Genomic DNA, 16,592 nt, shown 5'->3' with positions numbered 1-16,592 from the left:
TGCTTGATGATATTATCATACTATGGAGTGACGACGGGCTGGTCAGTGTCAGTTTGAACTGTCAGATTGCATACAAGTTTTTTTTAAGATTATGAATTTTTAAGACTGTCTGTGGGGAGCCAAAGTCTTAAAAATTCATAATCTTAAAATTAGACGTATGGACTTGTCGACTTGACTGAAACGTCCGTGACTTGATTGAAAATATTTTTTTTTTAATGTAATATAAATATAATGATATAGGATATATCTGAAACTACCTATAATTTGATAGACGCTGGGCAATACAGTAACGCAATGATTTCGTCAGATGGTCAATATAAACGGTGCAAGGGTTAGTTTTACGTCAGAATTTCACAGAGATTTGACATTTAACATAACACATTCACTGCAGACTGTTATTGGTTTCACTATATGTGCTATATCTCATACAATTTTTGACACATGTGACAGATCTGGTCGTGTGACACTGCTTGTCCTGGTCATTCATTCGAACGCGATCGATCTCGTTCGTTCCGCGCGCTCTGCAACTACTCTAGTAGTTGTGCGTGGTTGGTACGTGAGACTTGGCGCTCGGCGGGATCAAAAATGGCTCTGTTCAGAATTACATCTACGAAATTAGTAGAAGTGCAGGTAACTAATTATATAACGTATTTAAGTTTCTCACAGCAACGCAAATACCGTGCTTTTCGTTACTGTTTTGGTGTTATCTCATTATTTTATATAACCTACTTGGCCACATTTTGAGTTTGAAGTTATGTAATATTAGGATTCTTTCTTAATGAATCTTCACAGGTATGCTAGGGTAATAAGTGAACCTTAAATATGAATAAGATTCAACGGTAGTATTCGGCGCCGCGGGCCCATGTTACAGAACAAACTGCACTCGACTGCCGGTGAGGCATTCGCTAGCGCGTCCCATGTCTTAGTATCGTTCAGTTTGTATTAAAAACTTTTTTATTCCTTACAGCGGCTGACTTTGGTTTCAGTCTGTAACAATTTTGTATTCGGGTCATTCCATTGTGACGGGTGGGACATTTATACTCTTTTTTGCCTACATTTTGCTTTATTTCTGCCAAACGGCAACAATTAGCGTATTAAATATGACATTATCAATTACTTGAATAATCAATGCGTACTGTACCATCAAAAAAAATATGAAAATGTCATTATTATTATGAGAAATTGATGGTATAAGAAGTGTGACGGGTGGGACTTCAAAGTGCCTCTCCTCTCCGACTTGACTTACACAATTCGCAATTGGTAAGAAACTACGAAACTTTTGTTAAACAACCATTTTTTATTTAATTCCTGATATTATATAGATTAGGTATTAGTATAATTTACGCAAATAACTCGTAAAACAAAAATAATTTTGCTTCTCAATGCTTGTGACGGGTGGGACAGCGCTTTGTGACGGGTGGGACGAGTAACATTTGAGTATACAAATATATGAAAAATATAAAGACAGTTCGTTTGTATTTACTTTAAATCAGCTCTTTTATTAATTATTTAATGTTACAAGTAATAATTTCAGTAGTTTTCTTAGAGCATTAAACAAAAAAAAATATTTTTTCAACTTGAATTTTTAAAGGTTCAGAATATTGTCAAACCTTGTCAAACAGTCTATTACCACATACTTTTATCAGTGGGTCAGAAATAATGTCAAAAATTTTACCAGTTTTAATGAAAAAGACTTCTTCCTGACTCATAGGCCTCATTGCATTCATTGTGTTCTAAAAAGTAATACCACAACCGAATTAAGCAATATTAGACATATAATTTGCTTTAATATAACCCAGTTAGGTTTAACTAAACTTAAAAGAAGGATTTTATACTCATTAACTCAAGTTTTATCAGATAACCCATTTTGCTCACCCGTCACTGTGACGGGTGGGACCTACTTTGAAAAGCGTTAAAAGTATACTTTTATTCACAAGAGCAACGCGTTTTTTAGCTAAAATAACCAACCTCAACCTAATTGTTACTTTCACAAAGTAAGACATCAAGAGTTTAGATACTTTTAGGGTAAACAAGAAAAAACTTTGTTTTATTGTGACGGGCGGGACGTGAGTTACGCATTGTGTAGACGCCCAATAAATCCTAACCATGAAACTTAATTTAAATTTACATGCCACTGGTTTAAACAGCTTTAAATATATTTTCTTTTACACATATCACTTTCTCCATAATGTTTATTAAAAGCGCGAAATAGCGCTGCCAACTTAGGGTATATATATGCCACCTTAGACAACTGGTGCTAGGGGTACGTTTGGACACATATAAAATGCAAAAAAATGTCATAAAAAGGAAAAACTCATTGATTCATAAAATTAGGCATAATGTTCTATTCTCTAGATGTAGATTTAAATGTAAATTAAGTTATTTAATTTTTATGCCTGTGGTGTCGGTTTCGCTGGAATGACCCATTTTCGTTTTTTTCGTAAAATCGCTTTTAATATCTTCATTCTCTCCTTTTCTTGCTTTTGAAATTTTCGCCACAATCTTTTCATATAGTTATATGCTATAGGTACAGTACATTTAAAACCAATTTGCATTGTTTCTGAAACCATTAAATTTATACTTACATACAGGACTTGATAAGTAACAGTAAAAATGCAGGTAGATTACTTTTCATTGCAAATTTCATTAGTTTTATTACTGTTATTTTTGACAAAATGTAAAGAAATTGAATAGGTATAGGTAGGTATATTATTTGTTAGTATTCATGGTAAATGCAACACCTATTTCATTAAAATATTCATCCAATTTATTTATGGGTATACAATATACATGCAATGCCAGAGAAAAGAAAACAGGTTCTCACGTTACTTATTTATTTTCCTGTTATGAAACTTACAATACAATATAGTCAATCAAATAAATGAAGACAAAAAAGGAGCAAATAAAAACTAGACCAAATTTTGTGTTATTTTCATTTTGCAAAACATAATGTATTAAATTTATAAATAAACGCATATTTTGCTTACATTTTCACATAATGTATATAAAACATGTGTAAAATCTATTAGGCAATGAGCATAACCAACAGGTTAATATTTTCAAATAAACAATATTGCAATGCCACCATAGTTGCACATGATAGTTTGATAACATTGATAAGATTGCTGGTTTTTTCCATTTCTTAAATCCATTGAAATTTTACTCATTTTGAATTACTTACAGTTTTAATACTTATTTAAGTTGGTATAATCTCTACTATGCTGATAAATAAATTACGCATTACAACATTACATAGGTACATACTACATATATGTAATCATAATCATTAGATAAGATTGATTTTTATCAGTACCCGCCAATCAAATATACATTATTAAGTTTTTAGTATGTACATAGAGGCAAACCAAGTCAACTCTACATGGAATTTTTAATTGGGTACTTAGTGTAATGGCATTTTTCTTTGGACATATGTATTAAATGATGCTCTTTAAAATTGTTCTGTTGAAATCAGTTCAATTTAGCATAAAAATAGTTTAAATACATAAGTGTAAATAGAAACTGTTTTTTTTCACGGTTTTTTTTCATGTTTTTTTTTCAAGCCAGAAAAAAAACCGTTTTTTTGCAACCCTACATAAGATTCACCAGTTGCTGGTGAATCTTACTTATGCTATCTCTAAATTGATCATACATTTTTACATAGGTACTAAGAAGAGATAATATGGTATTTGTCTTCTTATTGAAAATATTACCTCTGTTGCTGATGCTGACGTCCCACAGACACCTTTTCACCCTTATAATGTTTATTATTAAAGTACATGTCATGTGACACGTCAGTGGCAGAGGGCTAGTCACTTGCATCTAAATTTGATTCATAACAGTGAATATGCACAGTCAGCTGAACGTGAACAATTAAGTTAAGTGACATGAAGATGCTAAGTGAATAGATACTACCTGAAAACTATATATGTTGAATTTAAATTTCTAGAGCATACTTTGCATTTTAAGGTAACAGTATAAAGACAAACTTATTTATTTATAATGCTTAGTACATATTTTTTTGGCGCCATTTACTACAGAATAAATAGTATTACTACCATACTAAAATAAATTCAGACCAATTTTGATTTAGCATGTGTAGTATGCATGTTTTTGGCATATTACCATGCCTTTTTTGCAGCACATATCATTCTGCATATTTTTTTATCTATGAGTATGGTAGAGGGAGGCAATTCTGACCATGGGATAATGTCTACTAAGCTCTGTTCTTACATGTTTTACATTCACAACTAGAGTGAACATGTGTCAAGTACAAAGAAAATATTTCGATTAGTAAAAAAAATATGCCCTTCTCAGGATTGCTTATTTGCTACTCGTACCTTATCTAATCAAGTATACGTAGGTAATTACTTCGTTTATTTTCCTTGAGGAAAAAAGTGTTATATACCAGAAAACATTCATTCAAGAGAATATCCAGCTAGCTGCTAACAAAATGTTTACAGCAAGTGGTTCAAAAGCGATGCCCTTGCGTGGCGATCTGTGTCAGTGTCACGCACGGTGGCGCTTGATAACTGGCAGTGGCACGTCATCCACACAGTGCCATCACGATTAATCCCTAGTTTAGCGACATTTAGATTAAATAATCTTAATAAAATTTGTCACTATATTTTGTTGTAGAAATATTTAAATTGAAGGATGAACAAACCAAATAACTTTAGAATTGAAATAGGTGTTTAACCAATGGCGCAGTGCTGATCCGAATACTTGCCCTACACTGTACAATAGCTACTCGTATCTTCCAGTGACATGACAGTGGACCTACTTTTCAAGACTCCGGCAAATGTCAACGTTAACGGAAGGAACTTTATCTTTGTTCATTTCTTTTAATTGGACTCACAGACCTCAGTAAACCGATGCAAGCATCGTACTTGTGTTACAGAATATCGTGATAATCGAAAATGTTCGTCTTGTTGCTTTGCACGTTTCCGTAATTCCGTAGCTTGCCTTTCAAAAGTTATTGAGATGGCAACAGTGTCGTCACGTGCCACTGCGGTACCACGCACCACGCGATAACAGGGGATTATCGCAGCATCCATCACGATAGTGTATTCGAGAACTCCGATTTCGCTATCTCGACCGGGATACGGTGACATTCATTTGCAATGCGTGTCCTCTGATTCGCCCCCTGCTCTAAAGATAAACGCTCGTCTGACTGCGGCGCTCGGCACGCGCCCAAATGTTGACCAGTTACCAACACACTAACCTAACCGTGCACTTTGAACCTCATGACAATACTTGAAAAACCTATACAGTCAACATGTTCAAATAAAAGCCGTGCCTTAAGGACATGAACTTAGTACATATACGACTTGTATATTTATGTATTTAAACATCTCCACTTTAAATATAAACAAATAAATGCAAATAATTACGTAGCTCCGTTATTTAATAATGGAAGTTTGCCATCGGTGTTAAGTACGTGGATTCAGTGCGGAGCCAGTTACCTAAGATACGGACTTGTGCTGTTTTCTTCCATAATATGGCAATGCGCCAAGAATTTCATACTCGTAAATTAAGCAATATACGACTCTGTTGCCTTCAGATACTGAGAAAATATTTTAAGAATATAAAGTTAAATTCAAAGAGTAAACATCGTCCATAACCAAACATTGCCAATCTAAAAGAACTCATTCTAACCAGTGGCATAACCTCTGGTACCTCTATGAGACATATTATAGGTATCAGTGGGCCTTCAACATTTCTATAAGCAAGTCGATGTAGCTAGCGTTTTCCTTAACTGCTTAAAATTAATTCCTTAGCGGGGGAAGCCGAGCCGGTGGAAATGGAGTTTCGCGAACAAGTTTCCAGTCTTTTGATCATATTTATTACGTACAATAGCTAGGGAAATCCCATTGCCTTCCGACTTGCGCACGGTTTGGTTTGCGGATTCCGGTTACTTATGAATTATGATTTAAATAGGTACCTGTCTTCTCAGGTACAGCTCATTAGTATGTTACTTATGGGTACTTTAACGCGGGAATAGCAGTTCGTAATTGTTTTTGTATATTTTTTGTCCGACCGTACCTGCACACAAATTGCAAGCAGGTAGCGAAGATCTAAGGTTCGCATAAAGCAAGTGTAGAGCCGGTGCCGAGTACAAAAAACGAGCATGATTGGCGAGCGGCGTCCTCTGACTAGTCGTAACATATGACGCTTTCAAAGTCAAGGCCGAGGCGGTTATGGCTTCTTACGCGTCATACATGTTCGTTTTTAGTAGTTTTTTATGCCTATTTTGTCGACTGACGTTTATTTTTAACTTAAACAAAGTTCTAAATGTTAAAGCCGTGTAGTGTAGGCAGCTATATTTTGTGAAACTGCTTATATTTTATACTGTGACATGTAATAGTACTAAACTTGATTTCAACAATTTCAACATACATACATAGTTCAACTATATAGCAATGGCTAAGTCTGTAGCATATGGATTGAGCTAAAAGTATTAGTTATCGTTTTCATTTACCTATCTTCCATTATTATATTAATTTTCCACCTAAATTCCATATAAGTACATATATATGATATATTATAGTACCTAAATCATATATTCATATTCATATTGGTTTATTGCTGTCATGTACATGCATTATGTCTAGGACTTATGACTATGTTACATGGACCCGGGTAGGGTAAAGCAATTTAGTACAAAAGTATAACTAACACTATCTACTCGTACAATTTAATTTTGCTTACATAACATAAATTATTATATTATTCTAACAGTTCAATATTCATTCATAATATTTTTGCTGCAGTTTACCGAGGTAGTCTTTAGTTAATAAACTATACCTACACTAAATTTGCCAGTAGGCATTAATACGCACACAAAATATTATCGGCCGACAACTGGCGGGGGGTCCGGCATGCTAAAAATGGTCGGAAGCGTCCTGCCGATATCGGCAGTTCGATGGTGCCTCGAACAAAAACTGTTATAGGAGAGTGCCATCGGCATTAAATCCGCAATTTTTGCGTTTTATATCGTTTTTTAGTAATAATGATTTATGTATAAATGAAGACCTGGAAGCGCATAAATCTTACATTTTACATCCTTCCTACATCCGATATCGGATCGGATAATGTGAAAACGGCCTTAAGTGTAGGTATAGTATAGTGTTGGGATAAATATATATGTAAAACTGTCAAGCTTTACTTTTGTGGCTTTTTCATATTTCCAAAGAAGTACTTACCTAACTCTTGTTTGCTTTAATTTAAGTGACACAACACTAAAGTTGTCAATAGACTGCTAACTGCTAGACCAGCGGTTCTCAAACTTATTTTCCCAGGAACCCTTTTGGAAACCAAAATATCTGACGGAACCCTTAAATTAAATAAATGAAAACAAAAATAGTTTATTGCAATCTTTATTTTAATAAGTGTTGAACTATCCGACTAGAGAGGAGAGGTGTATTTTCGATTTTTTCTCATTGTTACCAATATTCACACGGAGCCCCCAGAGAGGCTTTACGGAGCCCTAGGGTTCCGCGGAGCACACTTTGAGTATGGCTGTGCTAGACTGTTTCACGGTAGTCCAAGCAATAGCTGTGTATTTGATGCCAAGATCACCACGTATTACTATGGATACGTCAGGTTTCTATTGTCGAATTGGACTCATCATGTTTACGCTGTCAAGTATCGTAATTCTTTAACACCATAAACTTACGATAGAGGCTCTGAAGTCATAAAACACGAGCTCTTACGAAGTCTAGACCGTCGAAGAGTTAATCGCATAACAGATAAGTTTACTGGGTCGCTCGTTCAGGTGGCTGAACCTGGTGAACCCATTAGGTCGATAATGTCCGTACTCCGTACGTACAGATGATACGTACGGCGACATGTATTGAGTACACTGCGACAACGGCTGCGTTTCCAGGTTCAGAAAATAGGCTTACAATTACGGACATGTGAATATTGCCAGTCGTGCAAACTGCAAACCGAAGTCTCGTTTTTGGTGCCATTTAACCTAACCGGCCTATGGCATCGACGAAACGTTCTTTATTATTGACGTGTTAGAGGAAAATTCGATTAAGTAGGTTGTTACCTGCGGAACTCGAAACGCTTACCTGTATTTAAAATAGTTGGCAGCGGATTGCAGTTTCAAGTATACTAATCTCGGGATGAGTGTTTTCTGGGTGTATTTTACAAATAAAATCGCAACTAACGTTGTAAATACAACCTTCCCTGAAACAGGAATACTGGTACGAATCGGCAGTTTGGGTAACAGATAGGAGGCGTTCAAAATTGAAACTTTGGCGGTCACTTGAGAATGTGCTCGGTTGAATGCGGATGAAGTGCGAATTAGATTTGATTAAAGTCAATGAATGCCACTTTGTATAGGGTTGGCTGATACGACAGAATTGGTACTTAATATTCGTCCCGGCGTCGGTAGCATGTTTAATCTGATTTAATTCTGTAGAGAGGAATCAATAAGAAGTAAGTGCGGTACCATGGTGGACACACTGGGTCACCATGGCCTCTCATGCGCCCGAAGCGCTGGAAGGATCCCGCGCCACGCCAGTATCAATGATGTTATCCGTCGGGCCCTTGTCAGCGCGAAAGTGCCAGCAGTCCTGGAGCCCACCGGCCTGGCTAGGGACGACGGCAAGAGGCCTGACGGTATGATACTGGTGCCTTGGAGCATGGGTCGGCCGCTAGTTTGGGACGCTACTTGCGTTGATACACTGGCGCCGTCCCATGTTCCGGTCACCAGCGTTGCTGCTGGCGCTGCGGCATCCTCAGCCGAAAGCATCAAACGCCGCAAATATGCCACCCTAGGAACCAGCTACATATTTGCGGCGTTTGGCGTTGAGACCTTGGGGCCATGGGGGCCCAGTGCCCGTCATTTTTATAAGGATTTGTCGTCTCGCCTGATAGAGACCTCAGGCGACCAGAGGGCTGGCCAGAGGCTGGCCAGTATTTCGCGCAACGTATAAGTATCGCTATACAGCGTGGAAATGCTGCCAGCCTTCTGGGTACCTTGCCCATTGACGGCGATTTAAGCCAAATTTTTTATTTATAAGTAGGTTAGGTATTTAGTTTTAAGTAGTTTTATTATGTTTTTATTTGTTTTATTCATTAATTTATGCAATAAATGTTCATAAGAAGTTAAACCTTCTTGGAAAAAATTCAAAAAATAAGTATAGAAGAGGAGAGTTAGTATACCTAAAATAGCCTATACAATACAGCGTCGCTATACGAGTACAAGACGCTAGCGTTACAATATTTTTCGCGGCCTCCGCGTCCGTGTGGGATATAAGAGTTAGTTACATAAGAGGATAGAATTAGAATAGCGCCGTCGGGTGCATCGATCGACTAGCAGACTCGGTTGAATTCAATATTGTGGCCACTGCTATCAAATATTGAGTACGGATAGGTACTTCCATTCAAGTATTGACTGAATAGGTATATGTGCACCTAAGCTATATGATAATAAGGTATAGTGCCTCCTCCACTGGAGGTTTCATTGGTCATATGTTCTACATTTTATGACTTCTATTTCAGTTAGGCGATAGTTTCAAGACCCTATCGAATCAACATCGCCCACACATTAAACGGTTCACGGCTATTTACGTAAATGCGTCTACCTATTATTTATTTCTACTGTTTATTATAATTGTATGTAAATTGCTGTGTTAAGGTGAGTTTCACATGGTATTACTAGTACTGGTTCGTTCGTGTTTTCCTCTGTGAAATCTCCGCGTTCAAGGAAATCTACATTGATGTTAACTGGGGGACTTTACCTCCGTAGCTGAGTAAAAAATAAGTGCTATGGCAGAGTTCTGTACGGAGCAATAATAAAAATAAATAAATGAATTGATTTGTTTTTGTACATTGCTTTACTTCCTCTAAAACACCGAGGTTAACATAAACAACGTATTTAGTTTGTTTATTATCTCTATACTTTAAGTGTAATCAAGTATTGTGTGTGTGTGGATTGAGTGAGCACCTTCCGAAAATAAAAAAAAAATATGCTGATCATTTAGTAAAAGTTCTAAAACAATTGTAAAACGAATCTCTGAATTTGTAAAAAGATAAATCAAAAGATACAGCCATTAACATGTGCTCACTCAGTTCTCACAAACTACCAACGAAAACAAAGAATATATTCATTTAACATATAATATTTGTATACTAACATTTAGTAAAAAATAGGCCAACCTACCTCTATAAATATTAGATCACCTAGTGACGTATTAAATTTTTTACAAATAGTTTCTTATGCTCACTCAATCCACACACTTTTGAAAAGCCGAATTTTGATGAAAAACATAAGATTTAGACCGCTATTATATGTGTATAGTTTAGTAAAAGTGAAATGGGAATTTGTAAAATACAAAACGAACCACTAACGTGTCAGGTTTTTTTATAATAAATTTTTGTAAGTGCTCACTCAGTCCACACGTTTTGAGAAAGTTAAAAATGTAAATATCTTACGATTTGTAGCACCTAAGACACTCGAAAGTACTTCAACATTTAGTAAAAATTTTTACTAATTATCCACCATCTAATATTTTATATTCGTTGTCTGGTTTTAAAGATATTCAGACATAACTTTTCTCATACAAATGTATCAAGTAGGGTGACCACACTATGTCGGCTCCTGATTTTCCCCACCTTCCCATTGTCATATTGAGATTGGGGAGTTTCGTTCAATTTTGATAATAGTTTACCGGATTTGTAAGTGGGAGCGAGAAAAGAATAACTATTTCTCGCTCCCACTTACAAATCCGGTACGCTCATCTGTTAGCGCGATTAGATTACCAGGTTCTGGTTTCTTACTAGTGAAGTATTATATTCTTTGTTTCTTACCAATTATTATTCATGTCCTTTTTAATGCTTGCATGTCGATATGGTTATTATATCCTGACGTCGATAAAAATTACACAATACACATCATCACTAGGCCAAGAACATAACCTAAAAACAGTTTGCAGATGGAGAATTAATATGGTATTAGTTTAATATTATCAGAATTGAACGAACGAAACTCCCCAATCTCAATATGACAATGGGAAGGTGGGGAAAATCAGGAGCCGACATAGTGTGGTCACCCTACTTGATACATTTGTATGAGAAAAGTTATGTCTGAATATCTTTAAAACCAGACAACGAATATAAAATATTAGATGGTGGATAATTAGTAAAAATTTTTACTAAATGTTGAAGTACTTTCGAGTGTCTTAGGTGCTACAAATCGTAAGATATTTACATTTTTAACTTTCTCAAAACGTGTGGACTGAGTGAGCACTTACAAAAATTTATTATAAAAAAACCTGACACGTTAGTGGTTCGTTTTGTATTTTACAAATTCCCATTTCACTTTTACTAAACTATACACATATAATAGCGGTCTAAATCTTATGTTTTTCATCAAAATTCGGCTTTTCAAAAGTGTGTGGATTGAGTGAGCATTAGGGTGGAGCGAAAAAACACTTTTCTGGAATTAGCAAACCTAATAGTTATCAATCAATGCCCCTTAGTCTATGAAGCCTTTGTGCAAATTTTCAGCTTTTTAAATCAACATCTTCTGCCTCCGCATTAGGGTTGAAATTTTGAAAATCTCATACAAACCTAAAAATTCAACTTTCAGATAAAAAAAAATTTCGGCAGTATTATGTTTAGTATATGTTATTGATACATATCATTATGAGAAACTACAAAAAGTTGCGAAAATAGCGTCAAGAATCGCCAAAGTTTGTCTAGTTTCAGTACATTAGCCAAAATAGCCGCTAAAATACTGAAAATTGGCAATTTTTAACGCAATTTTCGCAATTTTTGGTAGTTTCTTGTAATAATATGTATCAATAATGTATACTGAACATAATACTACAGAAAAACATTTTTCATCTAAAAGTTGAATTTTCAGGTTTGTATGAGATTTTCGAAATTTCAAACCTAATGCGGAGGCAGAAGATGTTGATTTAAAAATCTGAAAATTTGCACAAAGGCTTCTTAGACTAAGGGGCATTGATTGATAACTATTAGGTTTGCTAATTCCAGAAAAGTGTTTTTTCGCTCCACCCTAGTGAGCATAAGAAACTATTTGTAAAAAATTTAATACGTCACTAGGTGATCTAATATTTATAGAGGTAGGTTGGCCTATTTTTTACTAAATGTTAGTATATAAATATTATATGTTAAATGAATATATTCACTGTTTTCGTTGGTAGTTTGTGAGAACTGAGTGAGCACATGTTAATGGCTGTATCTTTTGATTTATCTTTTTACAAATTCAGAGATTCGTTTTACAATTGTTTTAGAACTTTTACTAAATGATCAGCATATTTATTTTTATTTTCGGAAGGTGCTCACTCAATCCACACACACACTCAAGTATTACGTTTTTAATACAAATTACATTTAAGAGGCATAATTAAATGACTATATTATACATCTCATATAACTATATTACTTACTTCTAAAAGTAGATAATAATTCTTCCGCCATACCAACGCATTTCTAATTTCTTAAACAGTATCGATAAACCTCAACATAGGTTACAATACGATTGGCTCGTAACCTGCAAGTGTCTATTAGTAGGGTTCAATTCGATTAGCGGGCCGCGGCCCTTGCCTGGCGCCACCGATTGAGCCGCTGGCCCACAATTGCTCTGATCGAGTTACGCCAACCAATCAGTCGAGTTACTTCATTGATTCAATCGCGACGCTCCGCAGGTGATCACCTTGAATGGTTCAATATCACAGTTTGATTTAATTACTACCGGTCCAAAGGTCACGGATCGAGTATTGTGTATGGATTGTAGTGTTATGTCACCGTTTTTGGCTTTCGTATTTCCCTGCCTGAATCAAATATCTGTAGGTCTCAATATTTTCATAATCATAATCCGAAAGCATTTAGAAACTATTATAGATTTAAAATAATAAATGTCACCTGGGGTTTTCCTCATTATCATGGTCACTATATATCGCGTGTGCTAGTGTCATCTTTAAAACCTATTTTTTTTTGTTATATATGTAAAGTAAATCCACTCAGTAATGGGTCATCTACAAAATTAGTACAAATACACGTAGTTGGCTGTCTGACGGCACATAGTAAGAACAAAAACGTTAATTCATCTAAAAGCATCGCGAGATTTACTTTTATCAGTTTTATCCAACAAAATCTCAAGAGGTCTTGATACCTTCAAAATATAGTAATATGTAAAAATGTACCTAAACTAACACAGTATATTTATTCTGTTGTACAGAAAGCATGCCCGACAGCATCGATTCTGCTGCGGGGCCTGAGCGCCGAGAACACCAACCTGAAGAGCGTGCTCCAGGAGAAGATCCCCAAGGAACAGGAGAAGATCCGCGAGTTCCGCAAGAAGCATGGCAACACTAAAGTCGGCGAGGTCACCGTCGATATGGTAAGTCTTGTAACCAGCACGGCTTGCAAGTGATTAGCGTGAGATAGACTACAGTCATTAATACAATTTAAAAAAAGATAATGTCGCGGCGAATACTGACGTGTGCTAGTCCTGCTGAGATAGTAAATTTTCTAGCTATTTCGGTGCTGCCTAGATGATGAAGAAGTGGGCCCAGAGGTAAGCATGGTCTATTAAGGTTCATGGCACTGTTCTAGTGGTCTATAGTCCAAAATTACTATTTCCGTCAGATTCGGACATGTATATGTCTTTAATGCGACAATTGCTAGAAAATTTATGATTCCTCACTGCTTACAACTCAAAATGATTTTAAAATGTACATGGGAGAGTAAAAAGTTTTCTAATATAAGTGGTAGATACAAAAGGATGGTAAGATGTAGCACCTGCACGGGTAGCATGGGCGCGCGATAGACGATAAAATATCAGGCCGTCCCTATCGCACCATTAGTAAATGCGATAGGGACGGCCTGATATTTTTATCATTTATCGCGCGACCATAATTGCCTGCCTGGTCAAATCACGATGTTCTTTTACCATAATATTTACAGAAATGTACGAACATGTTATGCTACTTTAGTCTTCAGTATAAAAAAGGTAGCGACACCCATAACCATCCGACCAATGTTTGACAAATAAAAACGTTTCGAAAATACTAAGGTTAAATATTTTGCATCAAATACATGTACCTATCTGTATCCATGTTACATTTATTGTCTTCCATTTACTTCGTGGCATACCTACTTAAAGAAACCTTGACAGATTTATGTGACAAAACGCCGTTAAGATTTATTTCTCTTTATTATGCAATGCGAATAAAATAAATAAATACGCATTTGAATTATATTAGAGTTTTACAAATTTGTTTTGTTAGAGTTTAGTGAGTGATATACGTGCACAGTTTAGTTCTCTAATGAATAATTTCGTTGGGTATTGCACGCACTGTGCAAGTGTTCACAGGGCATCTGGATACAACGAAGAATTCAAGGTGTGCTGGTTTTATTGTCGCACGTGTCTCATACATCTGCAGAGTACTTATTTAACGCTATCTACTTAATTTCCAAATCCATTTTTTTTGTTTACTAGAGAGATTGTTTTATTATTCTGCAAATAAGACTAAGCTACTCAACTTATACTACTTAAGCTCAATTTCTCAAAAAATCACCTTGTTTATATGTATACAAATTATACTAGCTGGCACTACCTCGCTGTGCCAGCTCTTTGGTCTCTACTAAAAACTTCGCGATGTCATCTATCTTGAGTATGTCATAAATAGAAACGTTGATGTTTTCCTCCTTAGATGTACGGAGGCATGCGCGGTATCAAGGGTCTAGTGTGGGAGACGTCAGTCCTGGATGCAGACGAGGGCATCCGCTTCCGCGGCATGTCTATTCCCGAGTGCCAAAAGGCGCTGCCCAAAGCCAAGGGCGGCGCGGAGCCCCTGCCCGAGGGTCTGTTCTGGCTGCTCGTCACCGGAGATGTTCCCACCGAGGCGCAAGTCAAGGCCATCTCCAAAGAGTGGGCACAGAGGTAAGCGTGTCAGCATTTTAGATATACGAAGAGTACCTACCTCAAAGCGGACCCGAGGCTACCATGAGCCATGGCGAATCCCGGGATAACGCAAAGAGGAGGACATAAACTGTTCTGTTTGTTTGTAGGTGGTTTTTGTTTGCGCTGTATACCTAACTGAGTTCAACACAAATTTAAACTTTTCTCGATATCCCATTTCTTAGTAAATTATAAAACACGTGAATTCAAGCTTCGATTATAAATGTCAGAGAAAAAATGCAAAAAAGAGGGTAAAATTATGTATCTTCTAAGATGAAATTAGATTTCCACTAAGAGTTATTGAGTATATTATTATATTATTATGCAGATTTATAGATATTTACTAGGTTGCAGTTTATTTTCATTCTCCCATATATCATTCTAAGAAGGTACTATCTCATTTGTTACCAAGTGCCATTATTACTTTTCTTGCGTACCGCCCAAAGTCCGTTTCGCGCACTTTGACAGCTAAGTATAAAATTGCCAAATTACGCGATAAAGCTACAACAATGCGTGGTCAGTCTCCATGGTCCGGGCGTGTCCTCTGGGAGCGAATGACACGTGCGTGCGTTACTATCGCCACACGACCCGGTGTCAGCGATGCTATCGCGTGACGCGAGCTCGATAACCTTAAAATGACTTTAATTTGCCAACAGGAAATTCTGGAAGGAAATAGCTGCGACATTGTTACTTGAACTTGCACTAACATTGGCCTTATTCTTCAAGTGCATTTAGGATCGATTTGACTCATTTCTAAAATTTTATTAATGTTTTTGGTTATCTATGGTATTGAGTCAATAACGTTCAGTCGATTATTAAGTAGAACATTTTATTATATTTATTGGACAACCCGATATTTATTCAACAGAATACCTAATAAACTCACCATACATTTGCTGCATTTTAAATATTAATGCAGTCGCAGTACGCCTTCGAATGTCATACAGACAAACTTTGCATGCAAATCTGTTCATTGCACACGCCTTGCATTGAGACTTTGTGTTTATTGAAGTTGAAGAATACAAATTTCAATCACGAAAACCTGTAACTTTTGTGGTTTATGAAGGACGGAATATCAATGATTCTCTCACTTTTATAAATAAAACGTATCCATTGTTTTCCAAAATGATTATGATTTATTCATATGTACCTATTATGTATGTATCACATAACATAACGTTCGTCTAATGCAGTGTTTTTCAAAGTGTGGGTCGCGACCCCCAGGGGGGTCGCGGCGTCTATCCAAGGGGGTCGCGAAGTTCAGCTTTATGATAAACTGGTTATGTTTTTTTTTAACCCAAAAAAGTCAAATTCTTGAAAATTAAAAGGTTAACCTTAAAAAACTAATTTTATGATAAATAAATAAATTGTGTTTATTTGTTGAAAACGTCAGCTCGCATAAATATGAAGTAGCAAATGGGTACAAAACTTTAAGGGCTTCTTTTACTAAATGCAGCCATTCTTTTAACCCAGAACGCATCAATTGAAATGGTGCTTCTTTCACCGAGGCGTTGAGATCAGCCAGCTCAATGGACTTAATATTAAAAAAAATATTCAAAATCCAACTTTCCATCACCAATCAATGTTTCAGTTGAGAAATAACTTTGGAGTTGGTTTTTTAAACTTTGCAAGCTCTCCACCATATCTG

The 16,592-nt window shown here is 36.2% G+C and overlaps 1 protein-coding gene across 1 annotated transcript in view; it reads left to right on the top strand.

Annotated features, from left to right (window-relative positions):
- Positions 1 to 276: 276 nt before the first annotated feature.
- Positions 277 to 16,592, top strand: part of LOC125241954 (probable citrate synthase 2, mitochondrial) — a 39,344-nt gene continuing 23,028 nt past the window's right edge. Inside the window, exons 1-4 of the mRNA XM_048150669.1 lie at positions 277 to 331; positions 451 to 630; positions 13,220 to 13,381; positions 14,697 to 14,926. Coding sequence (XP_048006626.1) covers positions 308 to 331; positions 451 to 630; positions 13,220 to 13,381; positions 14,697 to 14,926 — 596 coding nt within the window. The 5' untranslated portion in view covers positions 277 to 307. The remainder of the gene's footprint in view (positions 332 to 450; positions 631 to 13,219; positions 13,382 to 14,696; positions 14,927 to 16,592) is intronic.

This window comes from Leguminivora glycinivorella, chromosome Z (assembly GCF_023078275.1).
Source record: "Leguminivora glycinivorella isolate SPB_JAAS2020 chromosome Z, LegGlyc_1.1, whole genome shotgun sequence".
Lineage (NCBI taxonomy): Eukaryota > Metazoa > Arthropoda > Insecta > Lepidoptera > Tortricidae > Leguminivora > Leguminivora glycinivorella.
The sequence above is the reverse complement of the archived record's forward strand: the minus strand, read 5'-3'. Positions and strand labels throughout refer to the sequence as shown.